Source organism: Achroia grisella, unplaced genomic scaffold, assembly GCF_030625045.1.
Source record: "Achroia grisella isolate CSIRO2021 unplaced genomic scaffold, CSIRO_AGI_Agris_v1 utg874, whole genome shotgun sequence".
Lineage (NCBI taxonomy): Eukaryota > Metazoa > Arthropoda > Insecta > Lepidoptera > Pyralidae > Achroia > Achroia grisella.
The window spans coordinates 2,462,479-2,490,297 of record NW_026713051.1 but is presented as its reverse complement, the minus strand read 5'-3'; the positions used below and the strand labels follow the sequence as shown (position 1 = coordinate 2,490,297).

The 27,819-nt window shown below is 30.7% G+C and overlaps 1 protein-coding gene across 1 annotated transcript in view; it reads right to left on the bottom strand.

The window, feature by feature from the left end:
• The window catches only part of LOC131853020 (uncharacterized), a 116,368-nt gene that overhangs the window by 55,926 nt on the left and 32,623 nt on the right, over positions 1-27,819 (bottom strand). The window contains exon 2 of the mRNA XM_059203811.1: positions 17,764-17,907. Within this exon, the coding sequence (XP_059059794.1) occupies positions 17,764-17,907 (144 nt within the window). The remainder of the gene's footprint in view (positions 1-17,763; positions 17,908-27,819) is intronic.

Sequence of the window (27,819 nt, the reverse complement as noted above, 5' to 3'; positions counted from 1 at the left end):
TCATACTCATGAATACAAATATTTGCACGGTGCGAGGAATCGAACCTGCGACTATCGGAAGTAAATCGATGTGCTAAACCGCTAAACCACCGAGGCAGTCAAACATTTATTATTTATATAAGTAACTGATTAATTGCTAGTTATTTAACAGTTAATTAATTGTAGGCAGCAAATTCTATTTGCCGTTTGAACGCTTTGGACATAGCTCTAAACAGGGAGCCGGCATCCGAATGCCTAACATGCCGCCTCTGCGATGGTAATCAAATGTTTAACATTCGACGTAGTTAATTAGGCATATAATTAGTACCTTATACAAATTATTGGAAATATTTATATAATAATACATGCGAGTAATAGTGACATTTTGAATATCATAATATAGTTTTTTAATGAATTGATACCAATAACTATACAATCAAATAAAATTAAATATATCATTATTATTACTATTGTATTAAATAATACAAAAACTTTTTTTTTCTAATATTTAATAATAGTAAAAAAATTTGAAATAATAACAAAAAATATATTAATAAGATTTTATATTATATTAAATAAATGATTACAACAAACTATATTTTAATGTGGTAATTAATGCAGATTAAGGGGTAAAATGCACCAAATATCAGTATTTTAAGGAATTTTATATTTGACCACGTTAGTTTCAGTTTCGGCCGAAACTAAAGGATCGGCCGAATATTCGGTTTCGGTTTCGGCTGGAAAGCCAGTTTCAGTCGGACTCTAAAATCTAATTTTCCGGCTTATGTTCGAATATGCTACTTCGTAGCAAAGCTCAATTATATGTATATATAATACGTAAGTAGTAAGTAATTATGGAAAGGTAAAAAGTATAACTTTTTTTACTTGGGGTAAATCCTCTGGGAGACCCGCGCCCCGAGGGTAGGCAGGTGCTGCCGGACTCTTACCAGCTGAAAACCCTAAGGTGTTCCTTTTCTTTACTTGTTATAATAATTGTGTAATATTATGTTATGTGTATACTATATATAATATATATACGACCTACCACTAAGCAAGTGTATGGTATACAAGAAATAATAACATAATTTCGATTTAGAGTTAAAATTTTAGTGATTTACAAAATATTTTCAATAATAAAATATGAAATAGATACAATTTACATATAATATAATCACGATGTGGCAAAAACTGTTTATCTATTGAATGATTGTGTAAAAGTTTCAAAAAAATCCGTCGCAATTATAACAAAAGTTGCTAAACAAGAATGAAAATAGGGGCGGGGCTAAAGAAATCTTAAAAAATAAAAAGGATAGTTTAGTTTTTTATTTTTATTTTAATGACGCCATGTGCATACTATTGTTAATTAATTTATTACTAAAATAATAAATAGTGTTGTATATATGGCTTATATGTTACATGTTTAATGAATTAATCGTCATGGTGAATATAAATGTACACGCGGAAAGTCGCGTTATATATAGTTTTACAATATATTCTTTGTAAATTTGTTCGCGGAAAATAAGGGTGCAGTATAGAAGAGAGTGAAGAAAAGCACTTACTGGAGGATTTACCTCTGTACCATGCATTTTTATTCAATCACTGAGCGGAATTGCAAGATATCGTAGGAAAATATGTACATAAACACTTCATCTACAGAGAACACAGTTAGATTACTATGAAAATATGATATCGTGTGTGATAATTTTCACAAACAATATTACATTTTTATAGTAGGTAATCTAACTGTGACAGGAACTTCGTCTGTGTGGAATAGACGACGAATGAGGAATTTCCATTTCATTGCCTAATTTACTTTACTTTGAAAGTCGTATTTACTTATATTTATTCAACAGCTTAAACAATAAGTTTCAAGCTTCTAACTTTTAAAATCTGACAAAAATAATTCCTATACATTGTACTAACATTAAGACGACGTAGTTTGTCAATTTGGAAATTAGGGATAATAACTGATTTTGGGGATTCTTTTATTATTATTATAATTTGATAGTATTATTTTATAGGTAATTTATCCACAAAAGCTATTTGCTATATAACATCACATTATCGCCAATACGGGGTCGGCGCTGTAATGAAAAATATTGCAAAACAGGAAAAATGTAACCTAGACAAAGTCGCGTGGGTCAGCTACTTATAAATAACACTGGCTGGGCCGGCCCACACACCCCTGCGATCGATCCCTTGTCCAATTTAAGTGGAGATCAAAATTACGACTGCCGGAGCAGAGGTACGAACTGCTAACGGTGCCCTCAGACTATAGTTGTATCCGTCAGGCGGGAGGTGGCCTTCAGCTGCTCCATAAGTCATTCCGCGCGTTTGGAGTGGCATCTCCACTATCATCCGGTGAAGTTGTAAGCCGCAGGCCACCTGCGGCCAACAGCATTAGAGTAGTCCGAAAAAAAACGGTCCACACATTGTTGTGACTCGCTAGTTCTAGTTTTGAGATCAGTAAAAAGTAAGAAGACTTACAGTTCATGGCTGAAAGCGATCTCTCAAAGGATTGAATCAATCCTGGATGCAGAAGATATTCGCAACACAGTTTTATACTTCCGTGAATATCATCATTTCTTCAGTAAATCAGTACACATGTTTTCTGTATTAAGTAAATAAATAAATAAAAATCTTTGACAGCTGGACTACATTCACCAGTTTATAGTAATATTTCACTAAGGCTAGCTCAGCACAAACGGTTATTAATAACTTAATTTTAGTATAACTTGATCACACTTGAATCACTGCCGTTATTAACGCATTACGACTATTTACTACTCAACGTAATTTTCTTTTGTTTCGACAGCCGCCTGTAACGTGTGTGAGTCGATAAGGAATCTAAAGTTTCTTGTATCGGTGCATAGATGGCACCTCTAGTGGCAAAATTACTGGATAATTGAAAATTGAGAATACGGATACAAGCTACCACAAAATAAGACTATTAATATATACCTACAAAAAATACAAATACACAGCATAATATATATAAGTAATATATATGTATATGTAACCTATTAATATAAATATATAACTGTTAATGTACATTGGAGAGAATAACAAAGCCTCATAATAACTTTGTGTCAATCTCCTAATACTATATTTCTATACCTAAAGTAAAATTCACCATTTATAAAAAGTAATAATTATACAAAAACAGTTGATTTCACTAAAGAATAAAGAATAAATCCGTTTCTTGTTAGATTATTATTTATCAAACAGTAAACAAATTTTTATTTCAGACTACTCAAATGTTGTTAGACGCAGCTGGCCTTTACAGCTTCACTGGACGATCGGACGGGTGCAGATGGCACTCTAAACCCGCGGAAGGACGGAGCTGAAGGCTAACTCCCGCCTGAAGGATACGAGATTAGTCTGAGGGCACCGCTAGGAACCTCGAAAGTTCGAACCTCGGCTCGGGCCATTGTAATATCGATAGGTTTAAATTGGACGAGGTATCGATCGGTGGTGACAATAAACCATGTTATATACGGGAATACCTAATATGAAATATATTAACAGGACTATTAACAAGATTAAAATAACATAATATACAGTCACGGACTCCCAGATGGGGTAGTCAGAGTCAAAAGTACCTAGTCAAAATTTAGGTAAACGCTAAACTACATGTCCACATTTTGCTGAGTATATTAAAATCCAACGTGATAGGCGGCGAATCTACAGCCGTCTCTTCAGGTATGATACCTGTTATAGACATACATAGGTATTTTCTTGCCTTACATTTATGAAATAAGAAGTCAAGCGTTTTTATTCCAGAGATAACTAAAATGTCAATCTTTTATCGTGTAATTTCTGCCTAATCGCACCCTACAATCGCTACATAGCTTAGAGATGTCGTCACCGGCGAATCAGTGAAAAGTATAAAAAGAACTATGTTTTCTATATGTCGGCTAGATTTGGACACATGACCTATTGGGAGTAATTCAGGCTAGTAAACTAGTCCACGGCTCATATTAATAATACTATAAACGCGAAAGTTTGTAAGTATGGATGTTTATTATTCTTTCACACAAAAACTACTGAACGGATTATGATGAAACTTTATATTAATATAGCTTGTGCATTAAAATAACAATTTTTTATTGAAATTTAATGCAGGTGAATACGCGGGTACAGCTAGTTATTTATATGGCTTATTTAGCAGTTAGTAAATGAAAAGGCCGGCCCATTTGAGGACCATAATTAAATTTTAAGGGCGGGCACTTTGGACATTACCCAAGACTCTAGACCTACTTAGTTAGATACAAGTACTTTGTCACTTTTAATGAAATTGCAATATTAGTTCTTAATATAAACTAACAGCAAATGCCTATTAGTTTTGCATATACCATACTATTATTGTCTACGTTATGTATATAGTTTATAAGAATTGTTAAGTTACCTAACATGGTCTTCTTTAGTGGAGTTAATTTCAATCTACTTGAAACATGGCAATATCTCAATTGAGTATATATACGTGGCAATACCTTTTTGGATTCTTTTAACCGATTTATTTTATTCTTTTTCCAATCGAAGAGATCAATCTCTTCAGAGACTTAATAACTTTTAATGCACGGTTGACGTATTTTCCGTTAAATAAAATGCCAAATTTTACTAGTGTAAACATTTACAAAATAAACATTTTAGTACAAACTAGCAATCGCTGCAAAAGCCAGTGTATTTGATTTGCTCGGAAAATATAAATGCAAAGGATTTTATATCATACGCCAGTAAACGGCGCTGTTTGATCCACAGCGGTATTTATTTAAACTTGTAGGCTTTTGCTGCAAAATGAACTACACTATTTCTGTGAGTCGTAATATCGTAATGGTATTTTATGTTTTTTTCAGTTAAGTTGGGGGATTACACATTTTTGATGCTGTTAACATTGAAAGCATTATACTACCCTAACCTAACCCTTTTGACCTGAATTTACATCTCTCACCAGGTTTTATTTATAACTAACGGTCGATGGTAGCGTCGCATGAAAAATGTGACTATTCCTGTGCTCGTATAATGCAAGAAAATTAAAAAGTAAATGTATTCAGAATACTTTTAACTACGAATTTCGTTCTAAAAGTATTTAGATATTTTTCAGATAAACATAATTATTAAATAAATTATGTTTTGCTATGTTTACAAAGAGAGAGAAAAAAAAAGTTACCTACATAAAAAATGAATGAAATTTAATTTTTTGTAATAATATTTTTGGTCACGAGATCAAACAGAGTTAATAAAAATCACAGTGGTGAATAAATGAATTAGTCAAGTAAAACTGCGACCAAACCAAAAATATAAGTTCGTGGAAGTTTTTGATGAATATGATTATAAATTTTATATTGGTATACTCGTATATTTATAAATCATCGGATTGCGATGTTTGTCAGGGATAAACGTCGAAATGTATTAATAAGTTTTTATGAAATTTATATATGTGTAGGTACACTGGTCCAAAAAGCTTTTCATTAGCCTTAGTATTACGACTACGACTTAGTATATGTAATATTATGTTATCTGTGGTATTACGAATCAGTGCATTGTTAATCCAAAGAAAAAGGAAGCTCCGTTTTTTAAACTATTTTACAACAATATTAAATATTGATTTAATTCATATAACAATTGTTTTTAATAAAATATATACTCTAAAGTGTGTGGCCACTAAACCGTACAACAAATCGGGATGTTCCTGAGCAAAGGTGAGTAAGTTTGATGTTACTTTGCTTACTTTTGGAGTGTTCGGAGTGTGAAAGACGTTCTTTCTAAGCGAAATCGTTTTCTCCTTCCTTTTCCATTATTTTCTTGCAAAAAAATACAGTCCACTTTCTATTTTTATTTCTTTTTTATACGAATTCAAACATTTTTAAACAACAAGGGTTTAATAATGTCTATTAGTGTAAACATTTCTATTAAGTATTATTGTTTGTATCGGTCTGGATGTTTTCTATGTATTTACAACAAAAATATCTAAGTATTTATATCAGTTGTCTAGTACACATAACACAAGCTCTGTTATAGTGGGACTAGATAGCGCTGTGTTAATTGTCCAAGGTTATTTATTTATTAAATACTGCAATGTTAGAATTTGCTTTATTAATATTTGTATCGGTCTGAGTGTTTTCTATGTACTTACAACTAATTAAATATCTAAGTATTTATATCAGTTGTCCAGTAGGTACCTATAACACAAGCTCTGCTTATAGTGGGACTAGACAACGCTGTGGTAGTTGTCCAGGTTTATTTAAGTACCCACTGCAATGCTAGAATTGCCTTTATTAATGTTTGTAGAGTCTTTATTCGTTTTCTTATTTCTGACAGAACGTTGTGTATTTTTATTTAAAGCTAACTGTGCCGTGCTACCTCTCTGTACGTGTGGTGTTACGAATCATAAAGTTAACTTTTATATTGTAAACACATTGAAATAAAGCAGACACTAAATGTAACTGGATTTCTGAGATTAGCAAGACTGTGCAAGTGCATGCGTTATTGTCTGTAGTAGTCTGTACACACAGATATACAAACGATCTATATATTTAATGTATTTGTACATTTTACATATAAAAGAAACTATTATATTAAAGTACTGTAATTTGCCATTGTAAACCAGAGGCATGTTCACATGAAAATACTACAGAGCAGAGTAAGTAATACGGTGCATGGAGATACGATATTTCAGTGCCAATAAGTACGTAAATATGTTTATTTTTTGTTTAATTTTAATTATCTATATACATGTTGAATTAAGCTAATTATGTATATATAAATTTAATTTTAGCTCTTATTTCTGTTTATACTCTAACTAAAAAGCACTGAATAAATATTATTTTTTGTTTTCAAGTTTTGAGTATTTTAGCCGTATATGTATTATATAATACCCTCACGCATTACCATACAATAAAAAAACATACAATCGGGTCACGTTGAGTGTCCGAGGATATAGTTATTTACAAATGAAAAGTAAATGTACCAAACTCTTTGCACAGTTTTTTTAATATTTATTTTTGTGATGAAATAGTTATTTACATACGAACTGTTGCAAACTTTGCACACTTTTTTAATATTTTTGTATCAATTTTTATTTAATTGTCATATATATCGATATATAATTTGAAAAAGTGACTATAATCTATTTATATGTATAGTCACATATAGATTTTAGTCACTTTTTCACTGTTACTGTTCTTATATACTTTATAAGTACTTACTATTTTTTCCGTTGTTTAATTCATCTCACACAAGTTTTATCGCCCACAAGGAATGAAAAAACTGATATACGTATGCACGCCGAAAGTTTGCAAAAATCAATAACAGTTTGATCTATTTTAAGCCAAGAAACAACATAGAGACGTTTATAAATTTAGAGATTGAATAGTCGATAGTATAACAATGGAAAGATATAGACCATCCTCACCCGTCTCTGATGAAAGCGAAATGAAGCTATTGTTACGTATAATTATAGTATTTGATAGGTTTCGTAGTCTCTCTCTGGGTAAGTGGTGTTAGTTCTACTTAGGGTTGCCAGTCACCCGAATAAAGCCGGACATACTAGTAGATTAGGTTGATAGTCGTACAAACCGTACTCATGCACAAATAAGTATTAGTTCGCCATTAGAATTTGTACTACACCACACAAGTCTATAGAAGATGCAGCATCTTATCGTATCGTATTTATATCTATTCTGAATTATAACTTAGGATATAAATTAATAGAGAAACGTCCAAGTAAAGACTGTATTTGTTTGAATGTAAACAATAACTCACCATGTTAATAAAGTGTAATATATTACGAAAGTAGATAAAGCAACATACGTATGTTACAATGCATTTCGGAATTGATTGTAATATATGTAATACAATATAAAAATGTATGTGATAGATGTTGTTCAACCTATATTTCAGAATAGAGTAGCACGTAAGTACTATTTGAATATTTCAACTAATTGTTTTCTAAACTTAAACTTTACATGTAGAATAACTTGATGGCGTTTATGTATAAATGTGGGCACCGCTACTTGTGTAACTTTGAATTCTATATAATATTATATACAACTAATATATGTATCACACTTTACATAAACAAATATAAAGACGGAATGTTTCCTTTTTATCATTGTCCATATCTTATTTACATAGATTGATCTTAAATATCATTTAGAAATAAATTTAATATTACTGATACACCGTGACACAATACCTCAGATATAATAATGCCTTTCATATACGAGGAAACTCTCCATAACATGAAAAGAGCAAAACATAATATAGAATGTTAAGTATTAGAAAATATTTACCTAATCAAATACGAAAAAAGGATGATGAGGAATATTGAAGAAAAAATATTCTTATAAAAACGTGTTTTTGTGGGTTTCATAAGAATACGATTATTCGGTAAAAACTTTTTGTTTTATGCATAATCATTTACATTAAAAATATCTATTGAATTTACATCTTTACATATAAAAGAGTAATTCTGTTAAATGGCTTTAAACAATATGATATATAGTTAAATCTGAATTACCTCTTAGTTAGAATAATAACTAGGTCCTATACATGTATTTTTATAAATAAATAATACTTAATCTGTAATATTTTTTCAACTATTATAGCTTTAAAATCCATGAACTAAATGTCGAAACCTATTACCGCAAACATGAAGAAATTATTAATATTTCAAGTTAATCAACGTAAGAAATGGAAATCTTACAAAAATGTTAATAAACCATATTACATTAAATGGCAATATATTATGAAATCAGAGTTGTTAACGCGACATATTTATTGCGAAGTTCATAAGTAAGTGTATTTGTTTTCTTTTTATTCACTGTTATGTGTGAAAAAAAATATTTGAGGTATTTATGAATTTAAGTCAAACAATTAATTTTCCTGTATTTTTCTATACATCTGTGCTCGCTCATCAGAACACATTTCTAAGAAAATTCATAACTTTATAACCAGTTTTCATGAATATATACTTAACATACAACCTTGTTTTTCTTTTATTAAAAGTTATAAACTGTTCTACCACGGGTACGAAATCGCAAGCTCAGTTAGTTGCAAAATAAATGTTTTAAGTTCCATACAAAACAGTATTTCGTTTCGAAACTTTAAAGATTGAAATCACAATACTAGACTCTATACATATAACGTTTAAGTCGAAAGTCGTATAAAACTGGTTATAATATGATTATCATAACTATATTTGCCGTGAAGATGCAATGCAGGAATTAACATGCTGCTTTGATGCTGAAGGACTAAAATAACAAGAGTAATCTGTTATGATATTATCATTACTATAATTATAGTAACTCATTATCATCATTATAACAACTAATTGTCATCATTGTAATAACTCATTATCACTATTATACTAACTCATTATCACTATTATAATAACTCATTATCATTACTAGGTAACTCAACCGTTGCAAGAGCATATAAACATTGTCAGAAGACGCTCGTGTTACTGCACTAAGGTACTTAGAAATTTCAATGCAAAAGAGGTCTTGCATTGAAATTTTTAAGTACCTTAGTGCCCCGTCAGAATAGAACTATATCTTACTCATTAAATAATTTTATAAATGTTAACGAATATGAACCAAATCTATCTTAGTCAATTCATTTTATTGTATTAAAGACAAAGAAGGAATATCTAACAAAAATATATTATTATAAGATACCAAAAAAAAACAATACCTAACACGCTCAGCAAAAGCTGATGATTTTTATTCCAGCAGCGCTAATAATCTGCCAGATTCCTTATTAGTAGAAACCTACTCCTTGTCACAGACCCACAGACTCACTGTCACTATGAATCAGTTCTATTACAGAATAATTACATTATAGAGACTAGTCAGACTGGACAATAGTTTTGTTACAAAGTTCTAAATTAACTCTAACACTTTCAATCTTCGTTTGAAATAGTAGTTCAATCTAATTTAACCCGTACCAGTAGCGTAAGTCATGATAATTGAGTTACAGTGACGAGGCGCCAACTCGGGAACAAACTTTCAATCAAGGTAATGCAGTTACTATGCAATAGCTAGCAATTCTAGGTCATCAACGTTAGTTATACCTACGGGACTGTGAAATGGAAATAATTTGAATTCAGTATTCATGAAACTATCAATCATTGTATATTGTATCATCTTTAGTTTCTACTCTAATGCTGTTGGCTGCAGCTGGCGTTTACAGCTTCACCGGACGAGAGCAGATGGCACTCCAAACCCGTGGAAGGACTTAAGGCAACTTCCGCCTGACGGATACGACTGAAGTCTGAGGGCACCGCTAGGGGTTCGAACCTCGACTCAGGCCTTCGTAATATCGATTGAATTGGATGGGGGATCGATCGGAGGGGAGATCATCTTTAGTGTGTGGGACTACGTGTAGGTCTCTGGGGTCGGTGCTGCCAATGATGGTGATAATTAAAGTCGCAATGTGAATGTATAATAGTATATTATATAAATATATGTCGTAACAAAACTAGTATGGTAGCAGAAGGCAAGAACAATACTGTATATCAAAACCGTAGAAACCAAATATTCATATAAAAATATAAATATTTAAATATAAGGAATGTCGTGCCAGCAAGCGGCCAGAATGTAAGGAATCCTGTACATTTAGTATTATAATAAAAACGTGGCTTACAATAGAATTAGTTTAGACACAAAGAGCACCATTCATTTTATTTTTTAACATGAATATACTACATAACAAGTATGTATTCGTCCATAAACAAAACAAATCGATTACCATTTCTGGCACATTGATATGATATATAGGTACCAACATGGGAATTCGAATAGGTCGTCGGTATCGATTGCAAAAAATATAATAATTCGTTGAATTTCGTTACAGGTATCCCGTTACACACACAAATAAATTCTTTATTTTAACTTCGTTTAAATAATATATGTACTAACATTATAAAGCTGTAGAACTTGTTTGTTCGTTTGAACGCGTTAATCTCAGGAACTACTTGTACGAATTGTAACTTTATTTTTGTGTTAGATAGTCCATTTGTCAAGGAAGCTTTAAAGTATATAAAAGCAGGCACGACCAATAGAAGAGAAGCATCAGTGACAAATATTGCAAAAACGGGGAAAACGATAATGTTTTGATAACCACGCGAACGAAGTCGCGGGCACAGTTAGTGTTCTTATTAATTAACTAAATTAAATTACTTAAGAACACTAACTGGTAATTAAAATTGGTAGGTACTACCTACTGAGGATGAGATAGTTTTGGAGAGTTTTATAAAATAGAAAGAAGTATAAGGTAATGGAATCCTTACTGATATTATAAATGTGAAAGGAAAGTTGTATGTTAGGCTTTCACGCAACAAATACTGAACCGATCATCACGAAATTTTATACACATATTCTTGGAGGTATTGGAATGAACATAGAATACTTTTTATAAAAAAAAACAAATGTATTTTTATAAAAGACAAAAAATAAGATATCAGCACTTTGCTACTTCAGCGCCATAGCCATAGCCAGCAATGAAGTTATGCGTGCGAAGCCGCGGGTAAAAGCTAGTAACATATAAACTTGCACCGTTAATGTTCCTAAAATAATTAAATAGAACTAGACTCACAGAGCAGTAATTGCTTTTAATATTCTGTGTGTGGCAGGGAAATTAATCTGTATTTCGCTCATTTCAACTCTGTATCGACTCGTGAAAGTATCGTTGTAACATATCTAGCTCATCCGTCGAGTTGTCTAACTTAGTAACCAGTGCTCAAAGTTTATAAACTTCAAGTATAGGTATAAGTTAGACAGACAATTTCACATTACACGTATAGCATACACCTATCAAGTAACTAGCGATAGCATTTCAAGTACCTATTACTAACTTTCATGGAGAACACTCTCTAAACATGAAGAAATAATTGTTATAAAACTTACCTATCTGCAAAATTACACAAATTACAAATCAAGTTTGAATATTATTTTCATATTTCGATTCCTTGGGATCTACGACCTCTGTGGTCTAGCGGTTAAGCGCACCGCTTTACTTCTTATGACCGCGGGTTCAATTCCTCGCACGGTGCAAACATTTGTATTCATGAGTATGATTGTTTGTATCGATCTAGGTGATTTCTGGATGAATGTATTTACAAAAAAAAGTATGTAAATATTTATTATATCAATTGTCTAGTACCCATAACAACAAGCTCTGCTTACCGTGGGACTAGATGGCGCTGTGTTAATTGTCCAGAGTTATTTATTTATTCGTTTATAACATTCCAATGGGTTTCAGCTTGGTAATTTAATATATCCACTAGAACTAATCCTGTTATGTGATGATTACATTTCACCGAACACATTCTACAAGCGAGAGTCGAGCATACCGTCCTCTCAGATTAATTCGATTTATCAATGTTGTTTACCATCACCAAGAATTTAAATGGATCCACATATTTTTGGGAGTTGGTCTGATTTAAACTTACGACCTTTGAAGTCTTATCCAGTGAGGGGGTAAATCAGAAATGAATCGTGATCGAATGTTACTCGACTTCGATCTAACTCTATTATTTAGAAGCACTTTGGTTCATAAACTACGAAAACAAATATCTATGTACCTATTTGTATCAGTTGTATAGAACCCATAACACAAGCTTTAGATGGGTCTAGATGGCACTGTGTGAATTGTACTGAGATTATTATCATAATAATAATAACTCTTTATTGCGCACACATAAACGAAGAAAAATAAGTAAAAAACAATGAAAAAATGTTTTACAAAAGGCGGTGTTGTCCCTATTTGCAATCTTTTACAGACACCTGCTGTTAACAGAGTGTATTTACATAGAGAAAGAAGGTAGGAGGCACACTAGATACTATATACACTTATAGATAAATATATATTTTATAAGCATAAATAAACAAGCTTAATACTTTATTAAATACTAGCTACTCGCCTCGGCTTCGTACAGGTGTACATGTATTATATATATAAACTTTCTTCTAGAAGCACTCTAACGCTTCAAAATCCGTTGCGTACGTTTAAAGATTTAAGCCTACATAGGGACGGACAGACAGTGACAGCGACTTTGTTTTATACTGTGTAATGATGCCAAAATAATAACGGCTTCTCCGATTTCTAGATTGAAAATATAAATATAATTAGCCTAAAACAATGTACTAAAAGATTACAGTAGTTTCAGAAATTCACACTATCTTTATAAAATTAGTGTCAAATTAGTGTAGATACGGAAATCATGTTTCCAAATGGTAATATTATTCAAAACATTAAGTGATCAACTCTTTACTATGTTTCCTTTCTATTTCATTGCCCTACTTTCAACTGGATTGTGGAACTACTTTTAAAGGAATACAATGTTATTTCTATCCGTCCCTGGTACAGCGCTAATAGAATTCAATTGTGGAACCGATACAGCGATAGTCTTTTACTTTAACAGTTTTATCTGTTGCAATAAAGATTCAATTTATTTACAAGCTGTTAGATTTTTATTCCATTAAACTAAGAGGAAACAGAAAACAATAATTTGTTGCAATATTTACAATTAACTTTGTTATTGAATCTCACGGTTGTATTCTTAAAAAAGGAAGTCGGCAACATATTTATGGGGTTTAAATTAAATTAGGGTATAAACGTTTGTATGGAAATTCGCCATTTGATGCTAGAACTAGTATCTTTTTGATATTTTTACTTTATTTGGTCAAGGTCACTATTCCACGCGGACGAAGTCGCGGGTTCAGCTAGTATCTAATAATTATATGTAATTATATCATACCACGACGCCAATAAGATATTTCTAATATTCATATAATATTAGAAATATCTTATTGGCGCCCTAAGTATACATCGAGTAATTATTATTGTATTATATGCTTAACGATATTGTATTTCATAAGTAAAATATATTATTAGGTATATAATAAATTTCATATTTTTCTGAAATATAAAATGAGAATGACCAAATCTATGCAGCTGAATCTAATTCCATTTATTTTTGAATCAACGTTGCAGGTTGTAGGTATGTTATATATATCTATATTAAAGTTATTATAAAAAGAGCTGGATTTTCAGTAAATGCTTTAATGTAGTGAGGTGTGAACCCAATCTAAGAACACGTAAGTGTATGTTTTATCAAAATCCATCAAGAAATAATCGAGTATATTTTCTATAGATCAACATACGCATCAAATTGAAAACTTCTGTATTTTATTTTATGTGTTCTTTGTTCTTCTTTGTTATGCTACGTTGATGTATAAACGCATTGATAAAATATAGAACAAAAATAAACGGTTTCCATGCGGGTGCAGGCCACGAAAACTGATACTGCGTAAATATATCATGTCATGGTACTTTTCTCTTGTTTTGTTTGCAATAATTCGATACAGCACGATTAAAAATATAAAGCACCTATAGACAGAGAAGACAGTCATAATAAGCACTTATATAAAATGTTTTTAATTATATAATAAGTTATTTATATCTTTCTAGCTTCCCGCGGTTTCTCTCGCATGCAAATAGCCTATGTGTTTTTGTGATGTATAATTATTATAAATTATTTTATTTAATTTGAGTCCTCTACACAGTTAATTTTATTTTCTTTTATATGAAGATTATTTCTTCATGTTTATATGTAACATTTTACTAAAATCCACTCAGTAGCTTTTGCGTGAAACAGTAACAAACATACATCCATCTATCCATCCATACTCATAAACTTTCGCATTTATAATATGGGTAATATGTAATATACTTGAGGAATATAATATTTGTTTTATGAAATCACATTGTTATGTATAAACATCCTTAAACTTTTTTCTATATGAATATAAATTGATGAGCCATTGTTCAATAAATCTTCTGAAAATTGAAGCCCCGACTACCGAATGTGAGTCGGTAGAGGTCTGATTTATTTGATGAACGCGTACGTAGTTTGCCTGTACCTTTATAGTAGGCATTCATAGTCACGATCTCGTTTATGTATGAATCTCTCTAATAAAACAGATAACAACTTTTAAATAGTATACTGATATAAATACATAGTAGCATAGTATATGTCGATGATGTCGGAAAGGTTGAAGAGTAACCGTTTATTTGTATGGGAATGTAATACCTAGTGATGATAATATTTTAAGAAAGGTGTTACATTTGAATGTGTGTGATTATAAGGGCAGAGGAAAACCGAAAAAGAGATGATGGACTGTGTTTAAGATGATATGTTTAAAAAAAGAGTAAATAACGAGAGGATTGCGAACAGGCAAGAATGGATATATATATATATTTAGATATATAGTTAAAAACCAATGAGCAAAATTTGAGAGTTCTAATATGTTAATAATATTCTATAACTATTTAGTATTTTCGTGTATACTTATAATTCGCTTGTAAAAGATTTAAAAATGATTTGAATTGGCAGATTTCACTTTATACTGAGAGATATAAATTAACTAAATTCTATATTAGCATAGTATAATAATATGTAGATATGAAATATGTATAAGTCAGGTGTATTCATACACTACCAAAGAAAAACGTTATAAAGTATTTACTTTGCTCTAACAGTGGGTATGAAAGAAAAACAGTGTGTTATCTTAACAACTGATGAAGATATTTTTTCAGTTATACATTGTACCATAAATATAGTTTATTTGAATATTTTGTGTAACTCCTACCCTATTCACCTGACACACTTTATAAATAGAGTGGCGTTAGATCCAGCTTCATAGTGGAAGTGCTACAAACCATAATTAAATTAGTATGCAGCCGGTTATAGTCCTGAAACGTGCGAATGCAGTAATTGCTGGAGCGCAATGATTATTTTTGTAGAGGTTTTTAATGTATTTTATCAAATAAAAATATCTTTATTTCGTCTGAAAAGTCATACGTAATTTAGAAGGCAAATGGCATGCAAAATTAATATGGACCATTTGTTGTGTGAATAAGAATAGTACCTATACTTATTTCTATTCAAATTTTAATTGTTTCACGGTTGACTTATATAATTTTAAATATTGTAACATAAAGGCATCTTCCTTTTGAATGTTTATAGCTTAAGCATGAAAATTAACATAGGATATTATTTATACATATCTACTACATTACATTAATTTAACAGTACGCTCATAACTTTCAAACCACACTACCGCACTTAGACAGTGCAACATTGTGATTCCAGAGTTATACGAAGTTGGTGTAAGTGTATACACTTACCCAAGTATTCATTAGAAGTACAAGCATCCTAGGTTGGTCTCTTTTGTTTCATGCATGCAAATCAATGCAAATTGGCATACTAATTGAATAATCGATAACTATCAGAGTTGCAAATGTGCTCCACGCATCACCGGTAAAATAATTATAGATTCTATTTATAGTAATAATGTACAGCTAACTTGAATTACGAGGGAAATATAATAGCTTACAGTTTAACGTAAAGATAGAAGTGCTAATTGGGACTCAACGACTTTATTTGAGGCCGTAAAGCCGAAATTAGAAACACGAGGAAGTAAATTTCTTGAGTAATCTAAATAAGAGAAGGATTTTTTGAAAAATCCACATTTGCGTCTAAAATAGAGAATAAGGTTTGCATTTCTATAAGAAAGAGAGATAAATAAATATTAATATAATACAAGAATTATTATTTATCTTAACAAAAATTGTATTTACTGTACACAATACATATTATACTACAGTATTTGTAAAGTTGGGAATATGTGAAACGAATAATGGCCACATATACCGAACATACTTGAATCTTATTCAGGTAGTATTCAAGAAATGCGCACTGAAATGCTGGAAAATAAATAATATATTCTTCTTGTGTAAATCGAATTGGCTGAAGCTGCATTCCGCTTGCGGAATATACAAAAATGATTGAATTGTTCTCTTCAAAAGTGTTTAAAATTTATATTGAAATACAGATTTTTAAATTTTGTGTCAGTAGGTAAAATAATCTTGTTAATTTTAAAATAATACTACTACAGAAAGATTTACTTAACTTGAGCTTACTTTATCTGGGCTATTTGGTATAATAAAACCTTTAGATTATGAAAATAAATGCAATAATTTATAATTATTGGGTCTAATTTTCATTTTATAGGTAGTGGTGGTGGGTACAATTTCATTGGTTGTGGATTCGAGTCTATTGCTATATAAAAAAAATTAATCCCATACAAAAAAAATAATGGGCGTATCTTTTTTATTGATTTAGATATTTAACATATATACAAGATACGTATTATTTTTAGCCGACAAGCGTAAACTCCTACTACGAATTATTTATTAATATAAGACTTCATACATCGGCCTCTTGAGTCATATTTTTATCGCTATCCCTACCGTCCAGTATGGATAGCTACTTCGGTTCAGAAGAACACAGTATATTTTTTTAATTAACAAAAATAATAACAATAAATAAACGTATTAACCCAGTAAAAAGGGAGATATATAAAATATATATAAATGATAATAATAATAATAATACTTGGTTTCTTTGGCCCGTAAGTTTGGAAAAAAACCAGCAAAAGCTGAGAAAGTGCGACTATAATAATAATGCTTTATTTGTACAACCACAAGATTAAAAAGGAGAGCTATTAGCTAGGTAATTGAATGGCAGAAAGTTGCGCAATACAAAATGAGGACCCTGATATTCCAAACTAGGTATTACACCTGTGCTATTGTATCAGTGCTCTCTTACATTTATAAGACGCAGATATTTAATGGTATATGTAGTGTAAATAATGCAAGCCAACCGTATTTTTTGTCTTATCTTATATATCTTATAAGTATTGTAATGTTACTTACCGTCAGTGGGAGTGGTCTGCTGGCTGGAATTGATCCTGGGCCTCTCTTCTCCGGCGGCGATATGTTTAGCGGTCCGCCGCGCCACTGGACGCAACTCTCTGTCTACGTCACTACCCTCGTCCTCTTCGTAACTGTACTCCATTTCTGCAACATTAAATCAATATTATAATCAAATTATGACTAATGTTTTTGTATTCTCCCTACAATTATTAATTAATAGCTATACCCGCGACTTCGCTCGCGTGAAATTTTTTAACACAGGCTATGTGTTATTCTGATGTATAAGCTATACTACTGCAAAGTTTCATTAAAATCCGTTCAGTAGTTTTTGCGTGCAAGAGCAACAAACTTTTATAAGATTATTACAATTAAATTAATATTTGAATCAATTCTTAATTATATAACACATTTTATGTTAAATTTATAGAAAACCTTGTCCATGGACAGATATAGCCATTTTATTGATTTCCATTTTCATTGAACAAGCATTTCTGAATGTTTATTTATAGGTAACTTAAAACCATTCAAGTTGGCTATAAATAATCATTTAGAAATTTATATCCTGTGGGTCACCTGGTCTTTATGATAACTAGCCGATGGTCCACATTATTTACGGTGGCTATTGCATATACATGAACAGGGTTGTCACGTCCTTACATGACACACGTAGCAATTTCTATGTGTTGCAATTTCTAAGAACAAAGTCATCACGCATACACTGTAATATTTTGACGTTAAAATTCAAATTCAAATTCAAAAATCATTTCTTCATGTAGGACATTTTAGCCGCTTATGAACGTCAAGTTTTTACATTATAATTTTTTCCCCTACCAATACAATTGAGAAGAGCTGGCAAGAAACTCAATTGAATTACTTTTTTTTTAAAAGCCAGTTTATTTACAATGTATAGGTATTTATATACCTAGGTGTCTTTAAAACGAAAACCTAATCTACAAAGCAATCTGCTCGGAAAAGGTGAGACCATGCACTTTATACGATAACTTAAAAATAATGGTCATGATGATACTTTTCCGGCAAAAGTTTCTAAAATACCCGAAGCCAACCCGCGCAACTTCGTCTGTATCACACTTACTTTATATTTATCATTATATTTCGCCCAATTTACACAATATCTATTTAATTAATATGCTATTCTAATGTATAAGCTACATTACTGTAAAGTTTCATCAAAATTCGATTATTACTTTTTGCGTGAAAGAGTAACAAACATGCATCCATACTCGCAAACATTCGCGTTAATAATATTACTAGCTTCTACCCGCGGCTTCGCTCGCATTGAATCAAAAATATTTGTTTTTTTAATAAAAAAGTATCCTATGTTCATTCTAATACCTCTAAGAACATATGTACAAAATTTCGTGATGATCGGTTCAGTAGTTTTTGCGTGAAAGCGAACAAACAACCCTACTTTCACATTTATAATATTACTAGCTACTCGCCCCGGCTTCGCACGAGTGTACATGTATTATTCATATAAACCTTCCTCTTGAATGACTCTATCTATAAAAAACCGCTTCAAAATCCGTTGTGTAATTTTAAAGATTTAAGCCTACATAGGGACAGATAGCGACAGCGACTTTGCTTTATACTATGTAAAGATTAAGGCTTAAGGACTAAGATAAGGATAGTATGAAATGTTGCAATATAGCTTACTATATTGCAACATTTCATAGTATTCTCTAAATGTCAGACGAAATGTTTACGAGAGAATTCATGCATATTACGCGATATTGATTCGTTTAATAAAAATGTAAGTTTCTTTTCTATTGCGATTTACCGACGTTGAGTAGACTACGGTTGAAATCTTTGAATGCAATTTTTATTCTAATAAAAGAATGCTTGCTGCGACGGCAATCTGCTATCTTCAATATTTAATATTCTTTTCCTCTAGATCACAATTTTCCACTGCATAAATCAGGTTAAGAATAATTGTAAATGCATTTAATATTTAACACTGTAATATATCTGGAAATGAATTTCCGGAAATATAAAATAATTTTATTAAATTTATTATTCCGTGAAGTGATGGTAATACGAGATAACAAGTAATACGAAGCGGATTAAAATAAAATATATCCGTAAATGCGTAGTTGCAACGAGTATTAAACTAAGTGCTAACAATTACTATTTGCAACGTATTTTACAGCTTACATTTATATTTCGTGAATAACCATTACCGCTTTTTGATGGTTATTCCGTATATTTAATAAAACTATCAATTTTTTAAATTACTAAGGTTCTACTGTCAAATATGATAAATATTAACTATGAATTTAAAACGGACGTGACGGTGATCTAGCATTTTAGCATACCGCCTTACTTCCAATGGTCGTGGGTTCGATTCCTCACACGGTACAAACATTTGTATTCATAAGTATGTATTTTGTATCTGTCTGGGTGTTTTCTATATATAATGTGTATGTGTATTAATTTACGAAAAAATATATATATCTGTATTTATCAATTATCTAGTACCCATAACACAAGCGTTAGCTAGCTAAACTTAGGACTAGATGGCGCTGTGTAAGCTTTGCCGAATTTTCCATGTCGCATAATGTTGGTAAAAAACGGCTACAAGTTTTTTTAGTTTTATATATTAACATATATAAAACTAGGTAAAGTAAGGTATATTATCTTTACACTAATTAAACGTATGTTTCGTAATTAATATTTATTTTCTATTGTAGAAAATAGAATTTGTAATAAAATATTATGTTATAAGGATTCAGTAATTTAAATAAAATAAAGCCATACGCTCGAAGCTGAGTTTTAAATTAGTAATTGGATTTCATTCACACAAATGTTCCATTTAAGTCGGAGTAATGAACTGTAACACCTGAAGGAATCCCGATAAAAGCATGTTTACAAAAATAACGATTCCTACGAAATACATTTACAGTCAATGAAGTAACGAAAAACCGAGAAGTTTCTCAATGGTTACGTAGATTCTATATTATGTATAGTATTATTAAAGTTTCACATTTATATCACAACTCACAATAGCTATATTCTCTTTGTACCTATTTACGACTCGTTCAACTGAGATTTTGTGTTTATTACATACATATTTTCCGTATTCTTCATATTGTGCTCAATATTATACACATTTTATTACGCAAACTTTGCCAAAAATTTGGTCTAATATAAGCTAGGCTACACATGACAGTGAAATGAGGTTAATATTGAAGATGTCAAACAAAGGATTATTTTTTTTAAGTATATATGATTTCATATATTTATAAATATATATTCTTGCTATTCTTCATACTGTGCAATTAAAAAAAAACTGTAATTCAATTGAGTTTCTTGCCAGTTCATCTCAATTGTATTTGTATACTGAACTGGACGATAGTAAAAAAATAAAAATACAAAAAAATTACGTTCATCAGCGGATAAAATGTCCTACATAAATAAATGATTTTTAATTTGATTTAACATATTTCACAGGAATAAACAAACTTTAATTAATAATTTTGCAGAGCAGGGCTTGTATTGTCTTCCAACTTATAGAATACATTAATATATTTTTTATTGTAAATACAGTCGCAATGTAGGTAAATATATCTACTAATGCGTGCTTGTTAATAAATTTAAGAACCCTAAGCGGTTGGTATGCTTGTATTACCGTCAACGGTAACCATTCACCAGCGTGCCCCGCTAAAGCAGATTTCAGTCTAGTTTGAGTGAGATAACCACCACAATATGTTTTTAATTAATTAATATTATTTAAGCTTACAAACTTGAAGTAAATATATGAATAGTAAAGATGAAATGTGTGTTTCATATACTCATGTATATTATTGAATACAAGATATAATTACTAATTTGACCATAACAGTCCTACCTACTGACATTAAAAATAGAATCAACATATTGTGTACACAGTTCGGTTCGTTATAAAAGCTATAAGTGGAAAATGCATATATAAGTGAAAGAAGAAATTAATAGTCTTTGTGTAACATTGCTGTTGTGCTCCGAAGCATATGATAGTCACATGAAATGTATCGAGAAGAATAGCCTTTTGATTGGAATCCTCCCAGCATCCGCAGTTTAGTGATAACGATCACGATCAGTGTTAGTATGCGAAAATTCACTGCAGGCCTTTAATATTCTACATTGTTGAAACCTGGACTTTTCAGTGTAGGTAACAAGCATAGTGCAGTCGCTTTTGTTTTATTCCCATAACCTATGGTGAAACAATAACATCGTTTGTAGCACCGGTGTATAAAATGTTTCATTTTTTATCACCTATATCAATAACTGTGTTTACAATAAAACAGTTCCCGCGAATTGTGCATTGTGAAAATATCAATACCAAAATATGTATAATAAATTTGCATATTATACTTTTATTTCGTACGTTATCGTGTAATATACAATTTATATTGAACATTGATATTTTAAACATTCAATAAGAGCTATTATCCATTTTGCATATTGTGCTCTTTTCATGAATGTTACGTACGTATCAATCGCATAATGGAATTACTGATTTATTGTGAAGAGCACTTTACAAAATCAGATTCAGTTATTATGGACAATACTATTTGTAGATATGATTATTCGACACTTGTGGTACAAAGGACAAAATAATTACATTACGCGTATCTCGTTATATTAGTGTTTGTTTCATTGTAATGCTTTATTGTACAATACATAGTTATTACAGTACATAGTGACGGCCTCGGTTGTCTAGCGGTTTAGCACACCGCCTTTCTTCCGATGGTCGTGGGTTCGATTCCTCGCACGACAAAAACATTTGTGATTTTGGGTCTAGATCGCGTTTTGTAAATGAGATGAGATTTTTATTATATAAATTGCTGTTTTTATTATATAAATAAAAAGCTGTACTAATTCGCGGAAAAGAACTAGCAATTGTATGATATTAAGATTATAAGAGAACAATGCCGAAATTCTCTCATAGGAATCTCAGCTAGCCAACTTTAAGCTTTGACAACAAACAAAAACAATTTTATTATAAAATATTTAATACCAGATACCTTTTGTATTATTACATTTGGTATATCACCTATTTTAAGACTAGACATAAGTATTACCTACTATATAATACCTATTATTATATAGTACCTATTATTATTCATTTCGAAAAGTTTGCATTATGCAGTATCTAGGTTGGAGCAGGGTAAAATTAACCTGTAACTGCATATACGTATATATTGTACTAGCTGCGCCCGCGGTTTCACTCGCGTGAAATTTATAGCATATGTGTTATTCTGGTGTATAAGCTATATCACTGTAAAGTTTCAACAAAATCCATTGAGTAGTTTTTGCGTGAAAGAGTAACAAACATTCATCCATACTCACAAACTTTCGCGTTTATAATAATAAGGTAATACTCATATGAGTGTAGCTACCTATATTTGTTGTAATTGTATGCTAATGGAATAGTGCCCAGGTGCCCCTGTCTGCACTAGTGGTATATTCTGGCGACGTATCAATGGAGGTATTATCCTCCATGAAAATCCAATGAAATAGTAAGGCCAGTTAGACGGTTGTCGTGATAATTTTATCAGGATGTTATTTTCATACTAAATAAGATGTTTCCCTGGGATGAGGTGGATCGTTTTGATATGGGACAACTTATATCAACACTAACTTTATTTATAAAAAATAGGTGTCACGTTGTTTGCCCGCAATGGACTAATAAACTACTGAATCAATCGCAAATTTTATTTGCACATTGTGTGTAATTTGATCCAACTTGAAAGATAGCTTACATCTCAATTTATAGTCGCAATATTATTTTATTCAAAAACCTTAGCCACAGCAATGCATGGCCGGGTCTGCTAGTTGTATATAATTCACCTCAAAAAGTGTAACATAAGTAAGTAAATCTTACTACAGTATTCAGGAGTACTTAGATAGATAGATATTTTGTTTATTTGATTGTTATATTTAATACAATACATAGTACGAACATGTATAATTTATAAATATTTCATTAATAAGTAGTGGATATACTGATATTGTAAAAAATGTAGGTACTTAATATTTATATAAATACGGCTCTTTAATTATAAGAATAACCAGAATTAACATTTCTGACATGCAACAGACAAGTCTTGTCGGTTGCATGTCAGAAATTATAAAATGTGTGAAACTTTTCAAGCATTAAATATTTCATTTAATTTTCGACTTATTACACACTATTTTATTCAGATTCAGACATAGACTTCATAAATTTCTTTCTGCAGCTTACAACAAGAATCTAGTAAAATCACAGTAACATACTTTTTACGACCACCCGCTTGGACTATAAATCCAAATTTATCGATTTTATCATCCGTGTAAAAGAAAGAGACGGATATACGAGGTAGGTATGAATACGTTAGTATAGGTATGAATAGGTGGATACTATCTTAGTATTTACTGTACCAGCCGGGGGGTTACACTGTAAATTCACCGCATGCTTCAGCTTTAAGTCAACATCTTCCATAAATAATATTTTGACGACCTCGGTAGTCTAGCGGTTTAGCACACCGTTTTGCTTCTGATGGTCGCGGGTTCGATTCTTCGCACGCATTTGTATTCATTAGTATGATTATTTGTATCAATCTGAGAGTCTACGATGTAAATTATGTACATATTTACAAAAAAAATATCTATACTGTGAGCGCTGTAGTATGGTGCAGGTGACAGTTACTAATTTTACATTTAACAACTTGATTTCATATATTACGACTGAAATACTAAGTCTTATTTTGTAAATCGCGACAACTTTTAAGAGTGAACCGAAGCATTAATGATACTGTCACCCGCACCATGCTACAGCGCACATGGTGTGGTGGCATGATGGCATGGTGGATTTACATGTGACCGACACCAAAAACTTTTTATAAAATTTTTTATTTCTGACTTATTCTAATATATATCTACTAATTGATAACAGAGAAAAATCTAAGAGACGGCATCAGGCTTTGGATTCAAATATTCGAAGCGAATGAGTATCTGAAGTCTTGCGTTCACCGAGACGTACCCAATAACTCTGACTAAGCTCATCTAAGAAAATAGTAGTGATATTAATTAAAAAATATACAGTTCAATAGATTTTATGACGTATATTGTTTTAATTATCCAATGACATGAATTAATTTTCACTGAGCAGCGTATGATAGACAAAATCATGGAAAAAAGATAGAAAAAGAATCAACGGTGCCACCCTATGGGACTTCTGTATTAGATACTATTACCATAGACTTAAAGCATATTATATTTATTTGTTGCTAGCAACAGCGAATAATAATTAAAAAACATATCAGAGATATCGAATAAAAATACTTATATTTTTATATTTGTGAGTGAAACCCTTTTGAGTAGTCAATTCAAAACTTACTATTCTATGTGTTCAACCAGTTTGTAGGATACTCTTTTTTTTATTATCTTCAAGCGGAATGAATTGGTTATACTCGTTAGTTGATTTCTACGAGTATTATCGGTAGATTGCTTTTTTCACTATATTTTATTAACGCCTGGACTAACAAACGAGAGATTGGAATGGTTTTATAAAATGGACATAATAATGATGAAAATCGAATCACTTTGATATGAGTTTGTTTTTATTTGTGTTTCGACTGTTAAATATTTGAATACTAGTAATTACATACAACATTTTACTTTTACAGTAAGCATCTAATATAAAACCGATTTCATCGCATCTTTATTAAATTCCGGTAATCATTTATTGTACAGTGTATTTCGTGATTCAGTATAACCACAGATAAGAACTCATACTATAACTATATCTAAAAATAAGTTTATAAACCATTTATTAAGTTGCCCGAAATAATAGAAAAAATAAAAATAAAGTAAATTTATTTCCATAGATTTTAATATAATGTTTCAATAAGAAAAGTATACGAAAATATCTATCAGGAAGTGAAATAGAAATAAATATTAAATTGCATTAGAAGTTACTCTTATATATCTGTCAGTTTATGTCGAAGATATCGTTGTATCTTAATATATACCAATATACGCAAATATTTAATTTGAAAGGTATAAATAAGTATTTATATGTTATACAATAATATGTCAGAATCGGAGTAAGGCAATTGTTGTAATAGTATTTGAAAAAATTATTACTTAATTTTGAAAACAAACAAGTATTTTAATTTATATTTATATACATTTGAAACTAAATGTTACTGTTTAATATTTTCATTGCCCATAATAATAATATTATTCGCTACATTGTATTTATTTCCTAAAATTATCGACATTGCACGAAATTTGAGATTTTGATATTTTAATGAGATATTGTTATGTTTGAAACATTAATTATGAAACGTTATAGAATTTCAGGTGCATTCAAAATTATATATTAATGCGAGATATATTGTAGTGCAATATTAAAAGATTTGTTGTAAACAACGTTAACAACGTATAACACTTAGAACTAAACGAATAGAAAGTAAATGAAGTTCGTTCAAATAACAACCAACTAGGTATCTTATCTGACTTCATCGACTAAATGAAATCCCCTTTAGAGGCTACTATTTATTTTAGAAGGTTCCCATCGTAGAAAATCTAATAATTAAGAACATATTACAGTTTACCGTAACTTGTACGTTCTATTTATTCAACTTCTGACGTTGTCGTTTCTTTTAATTATAAAACATTTAATGACGTTAAATAACTTTAAATAAGGGAGCACGTTGCCCCGAGTGCTGTATGTTTTGATTGAAATAAGTTTATAGTAAAGTACCCGTTACCTGCAACTTCGTCGGTTTTAATAAAACGTTTTTTGGAGATAGCATCTGTACGATCTCATGATCTATATTCATGTATCATTAAGACTCATTCAGTTTACTCGTGTAAAATAAAGATATAGATAAAAACCCAAGGGTTTTTTATGTTAACCCTCAAAAAACACCTCTTATTATTATTATTTTTGTTTACCACAAAAATCCCAAGGTATTACGGTTTGTAATATCGCCAAACTTAATAACAAATATATTATAATAATATTATGAAGCATCATGAACAGTTTAAATTTCATAAAGTTATCTTTAATAGTATTGACATTTTTTATTGTTTTAACTTTAATGTTACTCCCTAACTTTTCTTAATAATATAAAATTAATCGTATGGCTGTTTTAGGGGAAATAGTTAGACAGTTTCATATGCTTGCTCTTTGTCGTTATGAAAAATCTTAATTCTTACAGTTAGTTAGTTGCGTATGGACTATATTCTGCACTTAACATAATTTGAGTTCGAAACCCCCTATTTATTCATTAATATATCAATTCTATAAATTCAAGCTTGTTAGATGAATCATTACATAGTATAAAATAAGGTCGCTGTCGCAGTCTGCTTAAATCTTTAAAACTACTCAATGGATTTTGAAGTGTTTTTTTAAATAGATAGAGTGATTCTAGAGGAAGGTTTTTATATATAACATATGTACACCTGGCTGGCAGTGGCTAGTACAATATAAAGAATAAATTAGGATTGGATGAAATCTTAGTCGTTCATTTTATTTATGTATACATATATATGAATAAAATTATCGGTATAATTAGATAGATTGTAAACTCATTTATGTTTAATATGTTCCTAAGCACATTAAACTAATGTATATTATTTCGATAGCTGTAAGCGTCTTTAAGGACTTTTTAAGCTCTTAATTATGTAGAAGCACGTTTCAAGAGCGACACACGACCTACTCCTGTGCCTTTCACAATACTTTTAGTCTTTATTTTAAATTTAGTACATTAAATTGTGCTAACGACTTCTTGAATTAGCTGTCATAAACATATTCAGTGACACGGTCTTTAGTAATACTTAGATAAGTTTCGATATTATTTTATCATTGAAATTCTAAATTTACTTGCTACAATTTTCTAAATATATGAATATTGGTAACTTTTATCATTTAAATTCTCATTTATTTGCTATATTTTGTAACTAGTTGTTCCCGCCACTTCGTCCGCGTGGAATATAACTTTATTTTTCTAAAATAAAAGTATCCGAAGTTACTCCTTATTACATGAGCTACCTGCCAAGAAAAGTCCC